This window comes from Temnothorax nylanderi, unplaced genomic scaffold, assembly GCF_030848795.1.
Source record: "Temnothorax nylanderi isolate EJ_2023f unplaced genomic scaffold, tnyl_v1.0 TNYL_tig0181_pilon, whole genome shotgun sequence".
NCBI classification, from domain to species: Eukaryota; Metazoa; Arthropoda; class Insecta; order Hymenoptera; family Formicidae; genus Temnothorax; species Temnothorax nylanderi.
The window spans coordinates 66,252-91,840 of record NW_027249243.1 but is presented as its reverse complement, the minus strand read 5'-3'; the positions used below and the strand labels follow the sequence as shown (position 1 = coordinate 91,840).

The window sequence follows — 25,589 nt, the reverse complement described above, 5'->3', positions numbered from 1 at the left end:
GCATTCTCACGGCTCCCTTCATCCCACGTATACGCGACACGTATACGTAACGCGACCCAGTTTACATAAGCAACACGGCAATTTTCGGAAATTTCGCTTCGCGGACGAGCTCGGCAATGCGCGCGACGAGGCGCGCTCTTCGACCAACACACCTCCCCCGCCGATGAACCGTTCCGAATGCTGCGCATCCGGGGGCGAACGGATCATTGCGATCCACCGCCACCTGGTAATAAAGCTCTCGACGCTGTGAATTCGTAACGTCACGTCCAGTAGATGGCTGCGGTAATTGAAGTGCGAGAGTGGAATAGCGACTAAGCGAGAAAGGTAGTATCGTGATTTGATTTAAAAAAAAAACGTGAATCCATTTTTTTCTGAAAGTATCTAAGCATCTATTAGCGCACCGATATTTTTGAAGAACACACAGTTGGTTTATTGTTAAGAAAATAAAATTTCGAAGCTTGTATAATAATATATACAAGCTTTTTCCTAAGCGAAGAAAATGTTATTTTCTACCAAATATTGTCCAATTATAAAACAAAATATTGAATTACTTAAGAAATTAGCTTAAAAACTGTCGGAGAGAGATAGAGAAAGAGAGAGACATGAGTTAGCTTTCGAAATATTTTATACAATTAAACATGAAGAGTAGCTTCCGAATCTGGCGACTACAGTCCAACGAATTACGTCGCGAATTATTAGTCAATTAGCGTTAACTGCGAGGTATTCTTTAATGAGAAAAGCAGTTTCGCACCTCGCGGCTTCGCGGGAATCGAACCATACGAAAATGACATTATCCTTCGAGAGTCTTATTCGATAGGAACGACAGATTAAACGGAATCGGTCCTGTTCGATTCGCGTGTATCGCAGTCGGGAGAACTCGGCGTTTCTAATTACACGCGCTAATTCCGCGGAATGAAAAGCAGCCGGGGTGAGAACCGTCGGGGCGCGGGGAAAGGACCTCGATGACCTCTCCCGGCCTCTCTCTCTCTCTCTCTCTTTCTCGCAGAGGGAGGTGAACGAAGGTAAATCGAACTCTGCGACGCGAACTCCAATTACGCGGCCTTGATTCAGCTGGGCTGGTCGACAGCCGTAAGCTGCTTCACGCCGGCGCCGGACCGAAGTCGCGAAACGTAAAATCCACAACGGACAGTGCAATGCGAATCGACTGTAGACTGTGTCGTCGATGTGGACGTCAATATTTACTACGAATCTCTCTGGCCACTCGATCGCGATGAACGGGAAACCGATACGCGAACCGAAGGGAAGGTGCATTGGAAAGAGAACCCGAGAGAAAGAGAACCCGCCGCAACGTAGAGCGAGAACGAAATAACTACATGCGTATATAGAATATGTCTATATATTTATCGGTGGATAAATCTCTTCAGTATAGATCAGGAAGGAACTTCGAATAAGATACGTCGGAAGAAAAATAATATAATAAAAAGCCTATCTAGCGAGGAAGGATAGAAAAGTATTATCTAACAAATAATGATATATAAAACAATTTAATTTTTTATGAGGATTTGTATCCTACTTTCTAAGTAAATTCAAACTGACTCGGATATACTTACTGGCGAACGAATTCTCCGATCGCGTGGATTTCTTTCATATGTCTCGTATTATAGCTTTTTTAAACGTTTATTATCTTATTTTCTTCGTTAAATCTTATTTTTTTTCTTTACTGCAACTTGTAAGGTTATTATTTTCTTACTCTTCTTTCAGCATCTTATTCTGCATCTTTTGCTAATGTCATAATTATATTACGTGTAACCATATTATGCGTATAATACTAGAGGGACCTCTTTTAACCCCGTTTATAAATAAATAAATAAATATATATATGATATATGCAATAAAAATTTGCGGTAATGGAATATTTTAATGTGTAAAATTTTGTGAAATGTATCTGTACAAGTTAATAAGTCTTATCATAAATATATCTTCAGATATTACATCATCAATAATGTATACTTATAAGCAAAAATAAATGAGAACCACCTAATTGGTTATAATAAAGTTATCGCCAAGTTGTAAAACAGTTTCAACGTTGTAATATAACTAAGTAAGATATAAAACAAGCCAATAAGGAAGGAACGGATCAGTGCAATAAAAGTAGAAAAGCCTCGCATCGCATTCCGCCAGAGTCTTTACAAAATCCGGTTATTCATATCTGCAGTCGTAACATACCCATGTTTAGAAGAACCTTATATCCGGAGATCGCGATCCGTAAGAAATATCTTTTCTCTTCTTTTTATCCCGGCGTTTTTTTTCTTCTTTTTTTTTCTTCTTTTTTTTACGAGCGTTCCGCACGTACGCGGAGTATTCGCGGCAGCGAACAGCAGCCGGCTACGCCGAATCTTTCCAATTCCGAGTCTGAAATTTGTTTCGCGTCTCTACGTAACGCAACGTACTCGTCGCAGCTGTCGAATAAGTTGCATCCATCCCGACGTGCACGCGACTCTCCGTACACGTGGGGCCGCGCACCTGCATCCCGCACACGCACACGATGTGCACCGGCGTGGATGCATGGCGTTACGAAACGATAGTACGTGCCGCATAGTACCCAGACGCGCGCATATATATATATATATATATACGATTTTCCATCCAGCCGGCTTCGCCTTAATGGAGGCGTCGTGCGCGCGTATCTCGGCCGCGCCTTATGTCGACCGCGCTATGAATCTCATTTCGCGCTCGGTCCCGGGGCTCGAGATTTTCCGCGCACGCGAACTCGCCCCGTGGTGGATTAAAGCACGGACGGGATGACGTCAGTCGCAAATCACGGCCGTCTGAAGGTGAAAGACGGACGAATTTCATCATACACGAAAATTCGATGCCGAGCGTCGAACGGGGGAGACAGAGTCGCCGTCGCGTCGCGGAGATCCATCCCGCGAAACAAATTGCCTGATATGTCACCGATTTCGATATTTTCCATTTTCGTGATTCCAGTATTTCGCGTTTCCTTAAATCGAAAATCGGACACCTCGCGATGACTTCGCCAAATTTTTCCCAGGAAATTCTTTTTGTTTGACAGATTTCGGAGGACACGTGGTCTAAATGCCGTTAACTTTTTTAACGCGCAAAAAGATCCGTGGCGTTTTAGCTCTGTCCTCGCCAGCAGCCACGGTAATCTCTCATTTAATTATGTAACCGTTATGTAACTATAATGATTCTCTAAACAACGGAGCAGGAGAGAGGAGTTAGCGGGGCTGCACTCTTCGGGTTAATTAATTAACACTACACGGTGTTACAGTGTTACAACGCGTACGCGTACGCGACGACACGCTGCATATACTCGGTGGTATCATTCTCGTACGGTAAGTTCGTTAAGCATAATGTAGGCCAGGCATCGACGACGACCGCTGACGACCTAAAACCCATATGCAACGTGCATGCGCGCGCTCTCGGTGCGCACGTACATCAGGTACATTATTCAGCGCGTGCATAAACCTCGATGAGTTCGCGATTCCATGCGTTGACGTTGCAGCGTTGCATCAGCACGCGCGCACACTCGGAGAATTGATCTTGCCCGTGTAATAACACACGAGGCTCGTTGCGGTGCCGCGCCGGAAATCGCGTTTCGCATGTCTGTCAAATAGCGTCCCTTCATAATTGAAAAAGCCGCTGCACGCCTACCTACGCGGGCTCCTCCCCCGTCCCTTTCGCGCGAATTATTTCGAAACTCGCGCAACTATCTCGTACCTGTCGGCCGATATTCTCGCTGCCACCGGTAATTTAATCCTAAATATAGTCAGATTCTGAATTTTCGATTCGAAGAACGAGAACGAGCTTGCAATGTCTTTAAATTAATTTAGATTTAAATCCGGTCGAAAATATAAATACGATTACATGTTTTTGTGGTACTGAAATTAACTAATTAGTAAAATTAACTAAACATCGAGTAAACATTGAATGTCTGAAACGGATGTTACAGTCGGTGAATTCATACCGCCGAATGCGAGCCCTTTATTTGTTTGATGTAATAAAGGTTGCGTGGAAAATGCAAACAACGGTAATGAGAATACGGGGAATTATTTGCAAAGAGAGGGGAGGGAAAAAAGATAAATAATGCGCGACATGTTGCGTGCTGTGCCAAGTTTATATGCTACGGGGGAAGTAAAGCTTGATTATCGCCGGCAAACTTTTATAGAAGTGGAAAAAAATTCCAAGTTTGAGCGACGAGAGCAGTTTCGCGGTTCGCCGACCGCAAAATTGCATACAACCTCCGCGCGATCGATACCGTTTCATTTTCACTGGTTAAAGAGTAACCGAGTATCCATTTTTTCTAATTACTTTGTTCAACATGTTTATGAGCGTCAACGTAATTATCTTCCTCACTAATACGTAACGATGTTTACCGGTTACGCTGTTTTTCATCATCGCGGTACGATAAAGCCAAAATAGCAATCGCCCGCTTATTTGCGGGTGAACGCCGCCCTCTTTGCCCGCAATTTTCTAATTGCAAAACAATTAAATATGTCATTAAGGGAATGTCAAGTTGAAATTCTGTTGATGCAAAAGTCGGTTCGAATTAAATGAAGATAAAGCGCTTGTGCTGTACATTTGCATACTTTTGAAGCTTGTCAAGACTTTAATTGCTAGACGGCTTAAACGAAGTTATTGATACTTCACTTTACGGATAAAAAGAAATATATACCCGCAATTTAATCTATATTATCTCGGTAATCAGGAAAACGTTCTTTTAATACTCGGTATATCCAGTATATCCCTTTCTCAGAATTCGCCGCGAGAAAGATTAAGAAGTTATATAAAGGAAAAGTTATGTGTATTTGTCCCCCAAGCGTGATAGACATTATTAGAGACACGGACAATGAAAATTTGTTGTCGTCCTGGAATAAATGAGATTTTTCTCCTAGAGACGGCTACCTGCCGTCTCTGGTAAAAGTCATTACATTGTAACGACATGTTTGTTGTGAAAATAAAGAACGTCTGGTGTATCCTCGCGAAAACGAAGAGAGAGAGAGAAAAAGAGGGTCGCAGAAATGCTTCTATCCAGCTTGATACCCGGCAGAATACCCGTCGGATATTTTTCACCCTGGCTAATAACGCCATATTTCGATCGCGTTTGATTGACAATTATCAATATCAGCCGCATAATTCAGCCGCAGGCAATTCCGACAAACATGGGAATCCATTTCGCGGCATATGGAGTTTGAAATCATTAATTGCGGATTTGACGCAAAACACGCCTAAAATGGATATGTTAATTCAATTTCTTTAAATAATTTCTATTTAGGAGAAAATGTTACGAAATATATAATGTTAAATAAACATTATGAACATTTATTTTTAACGAAAAGACAATTATGACAATTATATAAATGCAATACATATATAACTTTTTTATCAATATTTCTAACAAATCCGTTTGTTTACAAGTGTAGATGCAGTTTTGGCGCGTTGCATGCTTTAGCAAACTACGCATATAGAGTGACGCATCGTTCTGCTCCTAATGGACCTACGTGTGATGTTTGAAAATGACCCATTTAATTAATAATCGCGCGAAATGCAACACAATCGTTATGTCATTTCGCACAACCGCCGCATACCGCAACGGTCTTTTAAAGCCGGAAAATCATCGTCATCCGATCGATCGCCGTTACATGTAATTCAACGTCGACTGCATCGGGCGGAAAGGCGGGCCGAAACGCGTCCGATTAATATCGATGTGTCGCGCCCGTCGCATAATACACGTACGCATTTGCGGAATGATCGACGAGAAACGCGTACAACGCGTTGGATCGGTATAGGTGGGTGAAACGTTAGTTCGTTCTCGGTGCAGGAAGCCGAATTTACATTGACGTCGAAATAGAACCGATGAGTACGCGCGCCGCCGTCGCCGCACGCGATAAACGCAATAAATTTCGCGTCCGGCCAGCGGAACACGAGCGCGTCGCGACGTTAATACTGTAATTTTCGTCTCGTCCAAGAGTCCGGCGTCTCGACGATTTCCGCGCGTGGTCCGGGCCGTCGACATGTCAACGTCATCCCCGAGATTTCGCTCCCGGAGTTCGCTACACGCGAGGAAATGGAAATGGGAAATAAAACGAACGCGATATCGAACTCTCGCAATATCCGAGGCACGGTTAGCCTAAGACGCGCGATGAAATATTTCAATTTTTCGAATCGCAATCTCCTTTTCGCGCGGTGCGCCAGTTAAAAACTGCAGTGAACGGAAAAGACGATTATTCCTCGCGCGAGAGAAACAATAGGTATTAAAAAAACATTTGGCTCCGTAACGTAAAAATGTTGACGTAAAAATGTTATGTAAAATAGTTTCCGTTTTTTTTTGTACACCATACGCGGTAATATTTACAGGGGTTTTAAAATGTTGCACAAATATAAGCTCGGGAAACTTTTTGAAAATATTCCCGTACTCGGTCAAGATTATTTTTGTCGCTTCACTTTCGCGACTCCTCGAAACGCAAAAAAAAATAGATGAAAAAACGTGGTTACTTTCTTTTACGAGTACATCATATAGCAATGATACTTCGTCAGACAAGTACCGTGAAAGAAAAAGAAAAGGACTAGCACGTCGGTGGCGAGCGCAAAGAAATCGTCTGCGCTGCACCGAAGCGACCGCGTGTCGTTGCATTCTCCCGACTCTCTTTTCCCGACTTTTCTTACACGGTATTTAATTTGAGCGCAGATGAGTCGACGACGGCAAACACGGAAATTGAAGAAGCACTCGGGATGAGCTTAAGCCGACGTCGGTCATTGACGACTGCACGAGTCGCGCGATAGCAATCGGCCGTTTCTCTCCCTCCTTTTTCCCTTTCATTTCTCTGTCTCGACTGGCGCGATGCTCCGCATTCAGGAGTCATGATTGCACTCGTCAAAGAGCAAACAGTACCGACGGATTCTCGACTTTGGCGAACACCTCGCACAAAGCTCAAATTCCGAAATGCTCTATAGCGGTGACCTCACTTGTACCAGCAGGTTCAACGAGGCTTTTGTCGTACCGCCTAACTTTCGGAAAATTCATAGAACGAGATCGCACAACCGTATATAAACCGTGTCATTGATTTAATCCTTTCATCTCAGTACTTTCTTATTAAACTTATTATAATTTTTATATTATAATTACAATAAATAAGTTTTCTTATTCAATTTATATTACTCCATTTCACTGAAAATCACTGTGAGATATGTAATATATCATTATTACTCTATTATTACTCTTTAATTTTTTATTTTATTCATGAATTAAACTCATGAAAAAAATTTGAATGATTTTCTCCCGCAAAAAGCACGGCTTAAATCTCGTGAAGATCTCGATATGTTTGTTAAAAATTGACAAATCTTCGTCAGGATGTTGACTTAATAATCAAATCAAAAATTAAAATGCGATCTCAGAACTTTAGCTTACGTCTTATTTTCACTAAGAGATTAATGCCACTGTGCACAATGCGTGTTATACTTACTTCCTAAAATAATATCGGCGTGATCATACCGTGACTGAGATTGCGACCATTGTTACAGATGGATAAACAATCGTTCCGATGTACAAACGCTGATCCCTCCATTTTCCGCAATCAATCGCAATCTCAGCGCGTTATTATCAGCGCCATAATATTCATGGCACGGATAACTAATTAGTCGGGCAAAGACAAAGTCAAAGAGTTTTCCGGGAATAAAACTTTCTCTCTCTCCATCACGAGAATAAATTACGCGGGAAAGACGCTCTTAGAGCAATGCAAAGAAATTCTGAAGAAATGTGCGGATGCAAAATTAGCTCCGCTTCTGCTGCATGCGAAAAAAACGAGGACATAATTAATTTATGAAACGCGAATTAAACAGGAAAAATATGCAATTGCTTAATGCTACTTCTTAGAATTAGCGGGATGGAAATGAAGATCTCTAATGAACGAAAAGAGAATACAAAGTCAAAAAATTAACGCTCCCCAACATTAATTTTACACATCTTTCGCAAATTGTAGTTGCATATCTTTACAGGTTTTACTATTCTAACTAATTGTAAATAGGTAAAATAATTTTATGTTTCCAAGCTTTTCCAAACTCCTTAGTTGGAGGGATAATAATAAAATGAGTAGAACTTATCGGTTTCACGCGATAATAATCGAAGAAAAAAATATCAATTTGAGGCGAATAAGTATATGTGCCTGACTGTAGTTTGCGAGGAACATGCAAGTATGCCAGGATCGATTTCACGACCTAATTTCTATGAAACCCGAAGGATCGGCTACGGAATTAAGGCCGTGGCGTTCCTACATCGCGCAATTTCCTCTCCGACGCCTTTCCACCGCCAATTTCTGCGAATTTCTACACTATGCCGTCTAGAAGCTGAAAGGATCTCTAATTTTCTGTTGCATGAATGGCCTTTATTTCCGGTTACCTTCTAGGAGAAACGGCAGATCTCTCGCGAGGTGTTAAAGGATTATGCAAGAGTAAACGAAAGATACCGAGTATAAACAATGCGAATATTCATTGTTTTAATTGTCCTTTTCATAAATCATGATTTATGGCCGTAGAGCAACGGAATGCATCTCGGAAAAAGCAGAAACGTTTCCACGTTTTATGTCTTGCGTCGTATCAACGATATTTATTTTCCACGTCAGACGAAAATCCACGTATCATCTCTGGACATTATAGTACGAGAACGATAAATCATCAGCGTTTTAATTATTTCATTTCACGGTGGACGCGGATAAATCACTTCGGGCGTGAGTTCGCGCGCACGTTGTTGTTTAATTTTCCGCGGTCTTATAATTACTCGCTCACTACCTTTCCGGCCGAACTTTTTTTCTCTCTCTCTCTCTCTCTCTCTTCCTCCCCTCCGTTTGCCTTATTGTCTTCCGTACCTACCCAACAACGAAGCCGCACGCTGGGAAAATGTCCCTTTAAATAATGTAAAGTGTTTCTGAATAATGCATGCCGAGTAGACTCGCGGAATCGCGAACGCGCTCTTTCTCTACGCTAAGGAAGGATGGAAGAAGTTAGATACGACGAACGGTGTAAGTACCGCATTAACAAGCTACATTATACGCCGCCGTAAGTACGTCCTAGTCAGATGTTACGCCCGCGGAACAGAAAGCCCATGTCGGTGCTCTCTCGTAGTTTTAATCAGGATTAGAGAGGCGGGCAAACGATTACTCGATTCATCGACTCGACGGGTTCTACACTACCGCGCTCGTTAATCAGTGCCGCTGCGCTCGCCGCTCGGATTTTGGAGTTGCGTGCCCATTACCCTGCGATCTATCGGTCTAAAGATTACGTATTACCAATACAGCGTCTAATATCTCAAAATTGCATGGAATTAATTGAATAAAAAATGAGATAAATTTGCGTGTGTGACGATTATATAAATCAACGATCTAAACAAAAGATTAAGATACCAATCTCTTATTTTAAAAAGTTATTCTTGTAACACGGATTTTGTTTCGCGGAATTTCTTTGACAAATTTAAAATTAATCTCTAAATGATAATTATTCGATTCTTAATAGAGATGATTATACTTTCTTATAACAACGAAAAAAAAACGATCTCTTCATTGGTGGATTTTATAATATAATAACAGAGACGTTGATAACTAAACGGTTAACTGAAATAATTCTCCAGCCTAGGAACACAACGTGTTATTCTTTATAGTTCGTTCAATTTTCGAACTTTGTTTGGAAACACCTTGCTACACGCATTAATAAGGCAAAAACAGGCATATCTAAGTTTGTTACGATTTATGTAATAGCAGTCGTTGGAAGCTCGGTCGATTGCTGGCAGACGGAGCCAAGGAGCTTGCGTTGCAAGAGACCTGCCTATGTAGTGTTATAGTATTTTAAGGATTCATAGAACTTCTCTGCATAGAACTTGACTGCACCAGTTTTATGTTTCTCTTTTCGCGCAATACTGAAATTTTTGCAATAAGTATACTTGAAAAAAGCACGATGTATAAAATAGAAATAATGGAAGCAATCAGAAAAATCGTATTGTTATAAGAACCACTTCAATAAAATAATAAGTGTATAAGTCTAATTTCACGAAGTTAAACGAGTAAAACAATTTTCTCAATTTCTTATGGTGTAATACTATTTTTAACGATAATTCGGTGACTTCGTAATGCATTGTTAACCCGTTGATGAACGTAATTTATCTTATAACGCGCATCACATGTCTTATACGTTCCTGTACGGTAATTATATTTTTAATGATTATCTTGTTACATTCTCATGGCTGAGGAGAGAATCAACTTAAATACCAACAATCATTGAAACAAGATGGTTACGTTTAGCAAATGAGAGCAAATTGTAATGAGACGCCTGTTAGAGAAAACTACGGTTTCATTTAAATATTTATAGAAGCACGGTGGAGGTTTCCTGTGCGGCAAGCGCCTGTCTCTTCGCGGTCCCGACTTACCTTCAGGTTTCGTTTTCGCCGCGCGGAACGAAGAGTAAACGCTAAAAGTGGCCGTAGGAAAAATTCACTAGAAAATTCACTTCGCTCTCTACGCTCGTTGCGTGTTTGCGGCATGTTTTCATTGTGTCAAACCGCGAGAGAGAACGTTGACTTCGTGAACGCGCATAGTGCAAATGCACATGTTGCCGTACATTCTTCTTCTAAATTCTCGAGAAATATAATTCGGTATTTTACGCGCGCGCAATGTTACCGGTATATGAAAACATTAAAGAGCAAAAAGAAATCTCTCGTTTTTTTTTTAAACGCTCTACTTTTTTCTGCCCCTCTTTAAAAGCTGCGAACGGCCCTAGATTTTTCTGTCCCACCATTGTACGGCGCGAAAAATACGGTCACCCAATTTCCGGGGCAGTCGTGCGGTTTGCCCAGCCTGAAAGACACCACTGGGTGGTGGTACCGGGCCGAACTCTTCGTAATTCAGCCGGGCCTTCGAACAAAGAATGGCCGGTACGTACATAGACGACAAGTCCCGCTGCTGCCGCTTGGAGCGGCATCGTCGTCGTGAACATTGTACGAACATTGTACACTGTTCCCGGCGACGATACGAGCCAGCTGGCGCGTCGCGCTCGTATTTCATCGAAGCGGGGGCGGCCGCCGCCTTCTATCGACCGTTTAGTAAAGTGCCCTCGTGCGACCGTCCCGCGCCATCGCGATACGGTACGTGCCCCCTTTTGCCAAGAAACGTGGGTACGTAGGCGACAAGGGGATGAAAGGGGGGGGGCTCCTTCCAGAAGGAACGGGAGAGCTCTCCTATCCTATCCGCGCCCGGTCCCCAAAGCTGCGTTTATCATCCGACTGCTCGCACGCTGCCGATGCGGCTGTTCGCGGCCGACGATACCGCCCGGGCGAAATGGGGGTATATCGAACGATAAATAGAACAATCGTTAGCGGAGAAATACGAGAATAGTAGAATACGCTTCATAACGCGCCACGAAATACTTAGACGCGATAGTGAATTAAGCTATTTCGAGATTCTATGTGCAATCCAATTCGAAGATTTCGCTGCTCATGTGTAAAATGCATTAGTGTTTTTTTTATATGAATGTTTTCGATGATAACGATGATAAAATAAGAAATAAATATTATATAATGTATGTCGAATTTGTGTTTTGATTGATAATTGATTATTTTTATCGTTGTCATTTTATTAATATTATATATTTATTTTTTTATGCATTTTTTAATGCATTGTTTGTGTTACATATTGTTGATACTGAATTGCCTTTAAGCGTTACTACATATTAATTTTTATATTATTAGAAAATTGATATTAAACTTAAATATTTAATGTTTAAATTTAATATCAATTTATTTACTTAATTATTTATTTTGAAATTAAGTATTTAGAAAATTGATGTTGAACTTTCTGTGTAATTAGTTAATTAAATGCAAAATAATAAATATGATCTATTAAACATTGCGCAAAATATAATACAAACATAATAAAACATTGAACATTAAATATTACGTACACTTATTAAATATTACACATACTGTATTTTTTAATGCAATCGAATGCCACAAATTTCACGATTTCTTTGACATTATTTTACGTAACAAGAAAAACTGAATTATAACGATGACATATTGAATCATAAATTAATACACTGAGAAAAATCTCTCGGAAAAAGTTAACACAATATTGTAGACCTTATTTTGTCAGATACGTAACTTTAAATTGTAATGTAATAGAAAATATGAAATACACCGATTAACTACAATTTTGTAGCAAATTTATTTTGTCACATGCAAACACAAAAACTGTGATTCTGTGAAACAAACGTGCGAATTAATATTATAATATTTTACAGTCTTAAACAGTTTGTCAATTGATTTCAGACAATCTGAGAATAATTTTTTAGAACAATTTTTTAGACTCATTTACTACAATTTATCCCTGTCCCTATTTGTACTATTATTTGTAGAAGAGATCTTCACAATTATACTATCTGATGCTACACTTTTTTCTGAGTGTAGACAAGTTTATAAAAATTTTATAATATCCAAAATATACGTTTGATTACTTCTAACTGAAATATATAGGTACTATGAGAGAGAAGTGTCTCTCATTTTTCTTTTATTTATGTCTGTATATTAAAAAATCATATCGTTAAATATTTCTCTTGCATGGGTATTAGTTTATAATATTATGTAATATTAGTTTACATAATATTGGTTTATACAATATTTAACTAGTTTATATAATATTTAACTCTGGAAAAATATAGTAAACTCAAACATAGATCTCAAATTCTATTTTAAAAATATTTGGGAAAGGGGAAAGAGAAAATTTCACAATGTATTTCAACACTTTTTTTCTCTTACTATCTATTATTTCTATAAATATTAATTAATTTTTATTTTTTTTATAATAAATATCTTCTTTGTGTTTTCTTCTAATCTTCGTTTACGAGGTAAAAATAAAGAATGTTAAAAAAAATTAATAATTTGAAATTATCTGAAACTAAAAAATTGGCTGAACAATATTATTATATATCGTTATGCTCTCAATTGCAGAAAATTTTATCGTATAGAAAACTTGATAAGAAGTGTAAAGAATAATAATATACTTATTATATTTAAAAATTTTTTAATTTTTTTAAATAAAAACTTTACTTTTATCGAGCTTACTCTATCTTGTAAAATGTTTCTGTCATCTTATTTTATTTATTCTTGCGAGATTCTTTGCTCTATAAAATTTCAAACGAGTTAGGTAATATATATCGCTTATATTTTATTTTATAAGATACGATCGATACAATGAGTTCTATTTTTGAGTTTTACGTGCACATGAGTGCATTTTTGTGTGCATAATAACAACTGTTTTGCATACATTCCAGAGTTACATATTGATTTTAATCTATTCTAGCTCGTCCTCGTTTTAAGGATTCATGGATCTATGAGATCTTATATTTATCGAGAATACTCTTATATCATTTCTAAACACTGATTTTCATATTTCCAATATTTTTTTTATAGATCCATTATCCCGTATAAAAATCAACTGACTCACCAATACGGCGCACAACAGCGGAGTAAACTACGTTGCAAACTGTGTTGAACTATAACATAAAAAATATATCCAAATTATTACAGTGCTCAAAATAACCATTTAAAAAAAGTGATTATTTTGCGTCTTAAATCTTTTATTTGCTTTTTGAATGGGTATCTAATGAAGTAATTAATCAGCTAATTCTTTGAAAATGATTGTTCGTAGGTAAAACTTTTTAATCAAATTCTTTTTTAAATTTTATAAATAAACGTTTTTTTTCTAGTTTTTGCTTTAAATATTCGAATAAACAATCTAAATTGATGGTAATAAATGATAAACACCACAAGTATGTAACATGAAAATAATATTTAAAAGATAAATTATATTATTTACCCCATGGTTGCTCCGCTGTTGCCTGATGTTTTCTAGGCCTCCTCCTCCTCTCAGATTCCTTCGTTGCACTCACTCGCGAACATATAATCAAATTACGATCGCACGCAAACTAATTCTGAGACATTACGATCGCGATACTTTGCACGGCACTCTCGCAGTATTAAATGACTGAATTAGACGCGAAAAACCGTCCGCGATTTAGTTATACACTCGTTCCTCTTCCTTTTTTACTAATGCGTTGAATTTTTTTTTCTTTATTCTGTAACAGAAGAAATCTTTTTTAAATACAAATTTTAAAAAATTGAGTAAATACAACACTAATTTTTATATAAATAGTTTTATATAATAGTTAAAATAATTACAAATCTTAAATATAAAATATTTCACATATTTATCAATACTTAATATGCATGTATGTTATAAATATTTTATTAAATTCCTTCCTATTAAAAAGTAAATCTCAAACTAAAGTCAAAGCTATTTTATAAGCATTATATACATTAGAACACAACACTGTTATTTATATGTAAATACGCTATTATACAACAAATATAATCTCACAAATGACTTAAATAACTTATAAATTATTCACCTCATAGTATTTCATAATCATCCCGTAAGATATAATTTCCATTTCTATATCACATCAATTCAGAATAGATCGCGCGGAATATCTACCTCGATAAAAATAGCTATCGACACGTTTCCAAATCATCTCAAAAATTATTTAATCACGCGAGCTAGAAATTGCTAAAGCTTCCAAGTAGGTATAACATTCTTTGGTACTGGACTGGATCACGTTTCAAGAGATAATGCGAAAAGACGCACGCATATAAGTTATCTATTCGGTGGAGCGTCGATGGGCGAGTCACAATGCGCTGACTTTGTGTAAGCACAATAAAGTGCCATACACCCGGTATACCGCAATAACAAATATCAAGGACTTTTTGCTACGAAATATTTTAACGTATTGAAATAAATATCGAATATTTCTTTACCTATATATTTTAAACGACAATTATTTCAATATTCACTTTAATTTCAATAAATGGATTGTTGTTGCGCGTTTTAACTCTAATACTTATTTGAAGAATAAAATTTATCTTCTCTCTTCATTTATATGATCAGAAAAGTGTTTATATGTATATAAAAAAGTTAATTCATTAATAATACTATGATTTTTTTCTTTTAAATATTAACGTTTTTAGCGGAATAAAATTGTGTGCGTGGTTTCAATAAGACAAAGAAGATGAAAGTAAATTAAATCGCCGCAGCAAAAGTCGCGATTTATTTTCTTGATTTATTAAAATCGCGTAATTTCATTCTCCTTGAGACGTAAAAATTTAGAGAAGATAAAGTAATCTTTGTCTTTTATCACAAACAAAGACATTTTTTACATACACAGATATTTAAATTTATTATTAAATATAATAATTCTTTTCGGTCTAATAAATCTAAAAATATACAGTACACCAATATATTATCATATAGCATTATTTCAAGTCAAGATTTCGATTGATTTGTTTTCTATGTTTCTTTCACTTAAAATGTATTAAATATAATTTTATGTTGCAAAAAAGTTATTCTTGAATCTAATTACATGTCATAATTTATTTAATTCTAGCACACAAATTCGACGCGCAGCAAATAATTTCGGAGGCTTTATTAGCAACTGAAATACAGCAAACATTAAACATTAATAGAATCATCAGAATCTATAAGGGATAACGTTATAACTGTCTTGTAAGCGATAGACAATAAAAATCAATCTCCTAGCATCAATTATAAATATTATAAATAAAAAATTGAACGTTAATATCAACAATATACATTATAAATTTCTCTGAAATTGAGAATATGCGGTAATCATTATTTTTACTTATATAATAATTATTTTTCATCAAATGGACAAAATGCGAGCTAACGGATTGCCAAGGAGGTAGCATCGAGAATACATTTACATATATCTACGATTCGATTTCTTTGTTAAGAGCTGATATTTCAGTTCAAGTAATATATAGTCCATTGTAAGTAAAATAAAATGTAGAAATTTATGCAAATATATTTATGTTACATACAAAAAATTACATTACTACGATTAGTTACAATATTCTGTGTATAAAAAATAAATGTTTTATTTTTCTAAATTTAAACATCTTTCGACGATCCAACGGGAATTGTCATCATACTCATCATACATCATACATCATACGAACCGAGCCGCCTGCAAGTTGGAACTGCAATTCACAGACAAAGTAAATAAATTCTTAAATTCTAACGAAATTATCTTACAACAAATGTGTGGTGTAGGAATTTGTTTCTACCATATTTGTTTCGTGAACACTTCAACATTTTTGAAGAGTTTTCTTTATAACAAATAACAAATAAATTATTTTATATTATAGTTGTTAATGTCTTACCCTATAAAAAAATTCGATTAATTGTTAACGAGATAATTATGAATTTATTTCTAGAATTTTTTCTAATTCTTTTTGGGTTTCATCCAACATTTTTTTTTTATGATCTATATACTTTCTGATCGCTCTTCGACGCATGTCTGTCCATTCGTACAAATGTTGAAATATAGGACGTGCATAATTTAACGAACAATACTGAATGGCAAAGTTCAAAGCCAGTGGAACTTTCTCAACCCATCGAACTTTAATGCACAATTGTAGCCAAAGACACCTGTAAAATACGGATGTTATACATTAAATTAATGTAAATCCATCTGAATAAAAATGCGTAATTACCGTATGTCCCAAATTTGTTTATCAAAATTGTAACGATTTAAAATTAATTCCAGTTTCTCCTCGGTTAAGTCCGTATGAAAGAAATCTAAGTCGTTTAAGAATATTATGCACTCAATGTTAAAAATGGGCGGTTTATATATTCTCATAGCAGATAAATTAACGGGGTTGTTATCCCATTTGACCCATTCTTCCGCTAACTCGAAAAAATTTGTTTCCCATGCGGTCTTTGCCGGCACGTCAGGTAGAGAAGGGACATTATGGAACCATGTGTCCCATGCAACACCATCTAACACCTGAAAACAACATTAAAGTCATTATTTTTAAATACTAGAAGTATGAATACTAGTGAAACTGTAGTTTGTATGTATAGAAGCAATGTTACCTTCTTTTTCTCAGAAAAGTATTGATACAAGTAGTCCATCCACTCTTGAGTGTTTATACTTTTGAATGCAAATTTTTTAAAGTAAGATTTAAAAAATGGTTCGAATACTGAGGGACCTCCTAACATATTCTCTAGATCACCTAAGAGCATACATCCCGCTTCGTAGGGCACATATTCAGTGACTTTCTGAGGCGGCAAATCACGAGCCGTCAAATTAGGTAATAAGCATTTTATTAAGCCATCATTTTTGGGATCTTCGAGCTATAATACAATTCCAGAAAATAATGCAGTATGAATGCAAGAATGTGTGTATGTTTTGTGTATACAATGTAAAATGTTGTCATTTGGTATAACATTATTTATTACTCAATTTCTTTGACCTAATTCTAGTCACGTAATCAAAGTTAATATCTTACCATATTTTTCAGGTTATTTAACCCTTCCCTTTTCAAAAAAGACTTTATGTCTTCGAAATAAAATAGTAGTAGTTCGCTTTTAATTTTCCTGCTAATAAAAATGTTGAAACTCTTATTCAACCACAAATGCTTATAATTCGAACACGTAACTAAACTTCCTGTCCAGCTCTGTAAGATGTTTCGAGCAAGTGAACAGATAGAAGAACAATCTCCGCGAAGGAGAGTCGGCGAAATAAATGTCACGCATGGACATTCTATTTCGAAATGGGCAGCACTTGGTGGAAGCACGCATATATCGTATCTATCTAGAGATATCATTTTAAATGTAATAACACATAAAAATAATAACAATAAATAAAAATTGCAAGATTGATAATCCACAAAGGTAAATTTATTATATGCACTTTTTGCTTCATAGAATTATCAATACTATCACCTCTCGGAATATTGCAGATTCCTCCTCAATCACCCTGTATATAAATTTAAATAGATTAATATCAACAAATTTAGTTATTTTACCCCAAGAATAAGGTCCACACAAACTTTCGGCAGTCTTCAATATGTTTTCAATCGTGCTTTTAAGCATATTAACAATATTGCCAATAAATTTTTTTTCTGCAAATATATTGATTTTTGTACCGAGGTGTTTTTTCTTTAGTGCGCCCACAGAAATAACCACCGCGTAAGATGGTACCGGATTTATTTGTTCGAATTTATATACGTCTTGTTCCGGACCTTTGCACATATCTTGCAGAAGTGCAGACATTATAACTTCATAATTTTTAGGTACCGTGATCTAAAAAATTAAATATACGTCAATAAAAATTAAATAGATATTTTATTTCAGTTTAATTAAAACAGTTTCTAAGAAAATAGGCATTTATGTTTAAAAACATTTAACTTCTTTTTCACGTACCCATTCCATTTCTTCGAAAATTTTTACTACTTTTATCAATAATATCAATAATCAGTTGTATATCATCGTTTTTTCCATATAAATGAATAAATACGAAATACATACACATATGCCCTGTGTTAAATTCTTACCATAGCAGAGTACGTAAATTTGACAGACGGTGTATCCTGGCAGGGAAACCATGCTCTAGCATAAATTAGCTAAAAAATAGAAACTTTTACATAATATGGAGCACCGATTCTTAGGTCGACGGTGTATAATAAACAGAATAATAAATTTCTTTCGCCAGTATATAGAATAACAATTAAAGTGCCAGTCACGGTCGATTTAAAATTACTTTAATTGTTATTCTATATACTGGCGAAAGAAGCTTTTACATAACCTATGTTAATGTAGAATGTTAATGTAGAAAAGTGTCCTTGTTTAGCCAGTTTACCTTGTTGTTAGACAGTAAAAAGGGGTGTTCGCCATCGGCAGTTTGCTCAGGTGTTAGCCAATATAATGCAGGAGACTTTGGACTTGTTTCATATTCAATTTGAATTTGGCAGCTGAAAGAGTATCGTATTATAGGTATATTCAATTCTTACATCAATAATTTTCAGTAATTGTACTTTTCTTTAAATGTCTTATATTTACTCGGGCTCATAAGCAGTATTAACAATTGGTGGTAAGTCTATAATAAATGAACTTCCCAAGGCACCATGATGTTCATTATCAGGTATTTGGTGCTTATCATTATAATTTAAATCTGACTCAGTTTTAGGATTTGTTACACTTTTTATGTCAAGTTCGTAGTTATCTAAAATCTAATTGTTCAAGAATATATATTAATAACAAGTCAAAATATTTGCCCAATGCTAAAGAAGATTTCTACTCACTACTTTCTGAGCTGAATGTTTCCTTTCTATAGTTAAATTCGCTGTTCCTTGAAGAACCTTTCGAGTAAAATTCACCTTCAATTCTAAATCGATATGGGTTACACGCGCAAGATCTAATAATTAGAAAGATACAGAAAGTAACAAATATGTAAGTAATAAATAACTATATATAAATGTAGTGCATAAGTACATAACAAGAAATGGCATATTGTAATTAAAATCATCATACAATTGCGTTATTATGATATTATAATAGTATTCGTAAAATGCAAACAGATTTTAAATTTTTGTGATGAATACACAATATATTTTATACATTTAATCTTTGCCATATTCTGGTCCAGTGAACCGCTAAACGCTTTTAGGTTTTCTAGTTTTCAAATTTCCCATTTAAACTCTGCTTAAACTCAAATCATTTTCTTGACCTGACATATGATAAATATTTCATTCAGATTAAAAATATTAATTAGAATAAAAATGACAATGCGACAAAGTCAACGGTCCATGAGACCGTTTGACTTTGTCGCATTGTTCGGAGTATGGCAAATTACAGACTCGAAAATAAGTGTGGCTATTTAGGATTAAGGAAACACTCAGTATCAGTTAATTAAAACTGTGAAAGAATAATCTAATTTTGAAAACTGTAAATTACTAAAGAACTAAGGATATGTGCGGCAATTTCGTCTTTCAAAGATATTACTGAATTCCACAAATATTCCGTATTTCATTTTCTTTAAAAATAAGTAGATAAATTAATTTTTTTATATTGTGCTTATGAAGCTAATTAAATAATTAACATACCTGGTTTCGCAGAAGAATATGGATCTTCGGTAGAGCCTGCGATATCCATTTCAGAAGAGTCGCGTTATAGCCTTTCCAAATGACTTGTGATAATAGATCTTTACGTCTAAACTGATCTCACAAAAGCACGGTATTGTTTTTAACTTCTATCACTTTCTCTTGTTTGGAAACACACTCTGTTTATTAGAACGTCAAAGTGACTATGATTCCTCGCGCATAAACATATTCGAATTAGGTAAACTTGATGTATCAAACTGTCATTTCTGCGCGAATCGCTTTACTTTAATTAAGTTACAGATTTGTTGATTCATTGATTCATTGATTCAGTTGATTCATTGATAATAATATTTTTTTTCTTCTTTTAAATATTAACAAAAGTCGCGAATCATTTTCTTGATTTATTAAAATCACGTAATTTTATTCTCCTTGAGACGTAAAAATTTAGAAAAGATAAAGTAATCTCCGTCTTTTATCACAAACGAAGATATTTTTACATACACAGATATTTAAATTTATTATTAAATATAATAATTATTTTCGGTCTAATAAATCTAATAATACAGTACCTACACCAATATATTATCATATAGCATTATTTCAAGTCAAGATTTCGATTGATTTGTTTCCTATGTTTCTTTCACTTAAAATGTATTAAATATAATTTTATGTTGCAAAAAAGTTATTCTTGAATCTAATTACATGTCATAATTTATTTAATTCTAGCACACAAATTCGGCGCGCAGCAAATAATTTCGGAGGCATTTTATTAGCAACTGAAATCTAGCAAACATTAAACATTAATGGAATCATCAGAATCTATAAGGGATAACGTTATAACTGTCTTGTAAGCGATAGATAATAAAAATTAATCTCCTAGCATCAATTTTAAATATTATAAATAAAGAACTGAACATTAATATCAACAATATACATTATAAATTTCTCTGAAATTGAGAACATGCGGTAATCATTATTTTTACTTACATAATGATTATTTTTCATCAAATGGACAAAATGCGAGCTAACGGGATTGCCAAGGAGGTAGCATCGAAAATACATTTACATATATCTACGAATCGATTTCTTTGTTAAGAGCTGATATTTCACTTCAAGTAATATGTAAGTAAAATAAAATGTAGACATTTATGCAAATATATTTATGTTACAAACAAAAAATTACATTACTACGATTAGTTACAATATTCTGTGTATAAAAAGCAAATGTTTTAATTTTCTAAATTTAAATATCTTTCGACGATCCAACGGGAATTGTCATCATACTCATCATACATCATACATCACACTAACCGAGCCGCCTGCAAGTTGGAACTGCAATTCACAAAGTAAATAAATTCTTAAATTCTAACGAAATTATCTTACAACAAATGTGTGGTGTAGGAATTTGTTTCTACCAGATTTGTTTCGTGAACACTTCAACATTTTTGAAGAGCTTTCTTTATAACAAATAAATTATTTTATATTATAGTTGTTAATGTCTTACCCCGTAAAAAAATTCGGTTAATTGTTAACGAGATAATTATGAATTTAGTTCTAAAATTTTTTCTAATTCTTTTTGGGTTTCATCCAACATTTTTATTTTATGATTCTTATACTTTCTGATCACTCTTCGACGCATGTCTGTCCATTCGTACAAATGTTGAAATATAGGACGTGCATAATTTAACGAACAATACTGAATGGCAAAGTCCAAAGCTGGTGCAACTTTCCTACCCCATCGAACTTTAATGCACAATTGTAGCCAAAGACACCTGTAAAATACGGATGTTTTACATTAAACCAATGTAAATCAATCTGAATAAAGATGCGTAATTACCGTATTTCACAATTTCGGCGATCAAAGTTGTAACGATTTGAAATTGATTCCAGTTTCTCCTCGGTTAAGTCCGTATGAAAGAAATTTAAGTCGTTTAAGAATATTATGAACTCAACGTTATGAACGGGCCGTTTATATATTCCTATAGCAGGTAAATTATCGGGGTTGTTATCCCATATGACCAATTTTTCCGCTAACTCGAAAAAATTTGTTTCCCATGCGGTCTTTGCCGGCACGTCAGGTACAGAAGGGATATTATGGAACCATGTGTCCCATGCAACACCATCTAACATCTGAAAACAACATTAAAGTCATTATTTTTAAATACTAGAAGTATGAATACTAGTGAAACTGTAGTTTGTATGTATAGAAGCAATGTTACCTTCTTTTTCTCAGAAAAGTATTGATACAAGTAGTCCATCCACTCTTGAGTGTTTATACTTTTGAATGCAAATTCATTAAAGTAAGATTTAAAAAATGGTTCGAATACTGAGGGACCTCCTAACATATTCTCTAGATCACCTAAGAGCATACATCCCGCTTCGTAAGGCACATATTCAGTGACTTTCTGAGGCGGCAAATCACGAGCCGTCAAATTAGGTAATAAGCATTTTATTAAGCCATCATTTTTGGGATCTTCGAGCTATAATACAATTCCAGAAAATAATGCAGTATGAATGCAAGAATGTGTGTGAGTTTTATGTATACAATGTAAAATGTTGTCATTTGGTATAACATTATTTATTACTCAATTTCTTTGACCTAATTCTAGTCACGTAATCAAAGTTAATATCTTACCATATTTTTCAGGTTATTTAACCCTTCCCTTTTCAAAAAAGACTTTATGTCTTCGAAATAAAATAGTAGTAGTTCGCTTTTAATTTTCCTGCTAATAAAAATGTTGAAACTCTTATTCAACCACAAATGCTTATAATTCGAACACGTAACTAAACTTCCTGTCCAGCTCTGTAAGATGTTTCGAGCAAGTGAACTGATAGCAAGTGAACTGATTGAAGAACAATCTCCGCGAAGGAGAGTCGGCGAAATAAATGTCACGCATGGACATTCTATTTCGAAATGGGCAGCACTTGGTGGAAGCACGCATATATCGTGTCTATCTAGAGATATCATTTTAAATGTAATAACACATAAAAATAATAACAATAAATAAAAATTGCAAGATTGATAATCCACAAAAGTAAATTTATTATATGCACTTTTTGCTTCATAGAATTATCAATACTATCACCTCCCGAAATATTGCAGATTCTTCCTCAATCATGCATATATGAATTTAAATAAAATAATATTAACAAATTTAGTTATGTTACCCCAAGAATAAGCTCCACACAAACTTTCGGCAGTCTTCAATATGTTTTCAATCGTGTTTTCAAACATACTAACAATATTGCCAATAAATTTTTTTTCTGCAAATATATTGATTTTTGCACGAAGGTGTTTTTTCTTTAGTGCGCCCACAGAAATAACCACCGCATAAGATGGTACCGGATTTATTTGTTTGAATTCATATACGTCTCGTTCCGGACCTTTGCTTATATTTTGCAGAAGTGCAGACATTATAACTTCATAATTTTTTTGTACCTTAATCTAAAAAATTAAATATACGTCAATAAAAATTAAATAGATATTTTATTTCAGTTTAATTAAAACAGTTTCTAAGAAAATAGGCATTTATGTTTAAAAACATTTATTTTTTTTTTCACATGCTCATTCCATTTCTTCGAAAATTTTTACTACTTTTATCAATAATATCAATAATCAGTTGTATATTATCGTTTCTTTCATATAAATGAATACATACACATATGCCTTGTGTTAAATTCTTACCATAGCAGAGTACGTAAATTTGACAGACGGTGTATCCTGGCAGGGAAACCATGCTCTAGCATAAATTAGCTAAAAAAATAGAAACTTTTACATAATCTATGTTAATGTAGAAAAGTGTCTTTGTTTAGCCAGTTTACCTTGTTGTTAGACAGTAAAAAGGGGTGTTCGCCATCGGCAGTTTGCTCAGGTGTTAGCCAATATAATGCAGGAGACTTTGGACTTGTTTCATATTCAATTTGAATTTGGCATCTGAAAGAGTATCGTATTACAGGTATATTCAATTCTTGCATCAATAAGTTTTAGTAATTGTACTTTTCTTTAAATGTCTTATATTTACACGGGCTCATAAGCAGTATCAACAATTGGTGGTAAGTCTATAATAAATGAACTTCCCAAGGCACCATGATGTTCATTATCAGGTACCTGGTGCTTATTATTATAATTTAAAGGTGACTCAGTTTTAGGATTTGTTACACTTTTTATGTCAAGTTCGTAGTTATCTAAAATCTAATTGTTCAAGAATATATATATTAATAACAAGTCAAAATTTTTGCCCAATGCTAAAGAAGATTTCTACTCACTACTTTCTGAGCTGAATGTTTCCTTTTTATAGTTAACATCGCTTTTCCTTGAAGAACCTTTCGAGTAAAATCCACGTCCAATTCTAAATCGATATGGGTTACACGCGCAAGATCTAATAATTAGAAAGATACAGAAAGTAACAAATATGTAAGTAATAAATAACGATATATAAATGTAGTGCATAAGTACATAACAAAAAATGGCATATTGTAATTAAAATCATCATACAATTGTGTTATTATATTATTGTAGTATTCGTAAAGAGCAAACAGATTTTAAACTATTGTGATGAATTCAATATATTTTATACATTTAATCCTCGCCATGAAACCGTTTGACTTTGTCGCATTGTCCGGAGTATGACAAGTTACAGACTCGAAAATAAGTGTGGCTATTTAGGATTAAGAAAACACTCAGTATCAGTTAATTAAAACTGTGAAAGAATAATATAATTTTGAAAACTGTAAATTACTAAAGAACTAAGGATATGTGCGGCAATTTCGTCTTTCAAAGATATTACTGAATTCCTCAAATATTCCGTATTTCATTTTCTTTAAAAATAAGTAGATAAATTAAATTTTTTTATATTGTGCTTACGAAGCTAATTATAGTATATTGTGCACCAAGGGGCGAAAGTAGCGTTTTTCAGACGAGTGCGAAGTTTGCCGCCCGAGCCGAAGGCGAGGGCGGCAATCATACGAGTCTGAAAAAGCTTTCGCCCCGAGGTGCACACGATATTTTTCACAATACCTTTACGGAAAGTTCGACTTCCATGCCTAGAGAGAGGCGAGAGTGGTCAATTTCACAAAGTTGTTACTTTCCTCCCTAGGGAGGAAAGTGGTTACTTTCCGCCCGCTATGCCGCCTTGGCGTGAAATTGACCGCTTTCGCCCCTCTCTACAGGCATGGAAAGTCGAACTTTCCGTGGAGGTGTTGTGAAAAATAATTAACATACCTGGTTTCGCAGAAGAATATGGATCTTCGGTAGAGCCTGCGATATCCATTTTAGATGAGTCGCGTTATAGCCTTTCCAAGTGACTTGTGATAATAGATCTTTATGTATAAACTGATCTCACAAAAGCACGGTATTGTTTTTAATTTCTATCACTTTCTCTTGTTTGGAAACACACTCTGTTTATTAGAACGTCAAAGTGACTGTAATTCCTCGCGCATAAACATATTCGAATTAGGTAAATTTGATATATCAAACTGTCATTTCTGCGCGAATCGCTTTACTTTAATTAAGTTACAGATTTATTGATTCATTGATTCATTGATTCAGTTGATTCATTAATAATATTATTGTTTTCTTCTTTTAAATATTAACGTTTTTAGCGGAATAAAA

At 35.0% G+C, this 25,589-nt stretch overlaps 3 protein-coding genes across 4 annotated transcripts in view; 1 reads left to right on the top strand and 2 right to left on the bottom strand.

Annotated features, from left to right (window-relative positions):
- The window catches only part of Sns (sticks and stones), a 283,648-nt gene that overhangs the window by 214,519 nt on the left and 43,540 nt on the right, over positions 1-25,589 (top strand). The gene's annotated exons all lie outside the window — the stretch shown is intronic.
- Positions 15,944-20,075, bottom strand: LOC139778376 (leukotriene A-4 hydrolase-like). The gene is made up of 11 exons (XM_071716276.1): positions 19,982-20,075; positions 19,181-19,293; positions 18,939-19,108; positions 18,739-18,850; positions 18,434-18,502; positions 17,906-18,182; positions 17,387-17,691; positions 16,971-17,231; positions 16,589-16,881; positions 16,256-16,523; positions 15,944-16,072 (listed from the first exon to the last, which is right to left on the bottom strand). Exons 1-10 carry the CDS (start codon positions 20,028-20,030, stop codon positions 16,292-16,294), a joined length of 1,881 nt encoding a protein of 626 aa, XP_071572377.1. The 5' UTR covers positions 20,031-20,075; the 3' UTR covers positions 15,944-16,072; positions 16,256-16,291.
- LOC139778374 (leukotriene A-4 hydrolase-like) lies at positions 21,176-25,320 on the bottom strand. The gene is made up of 11 exons (XM_071716274.1): positions 25,200-25,320; positions 24,245-24,357; positions 24,001-24,170; positions 23,801-23,912; positions 23,664-23,732; positions 23,147-23,423; positions 22,614-22,933; positions 22,198-22,458; positions 21,816-22,108; positions 21,483-21,750; positions 21,176-21,310 (listed from the first exon to the last, which is right to left on the bottom strand). The coding sequence occupies exons 1-10, from the start codon at positions 25,246-25,248 to the stop codon at positions 21,519-21,521; spliced, it is 1,896 nt and encodes a 631-aa protein (XP_071572375.1). The 5' UTR covers positions 25,249-25,320; the 3' UTR covers positions 21,176-21,310; positions 21,483-21,518.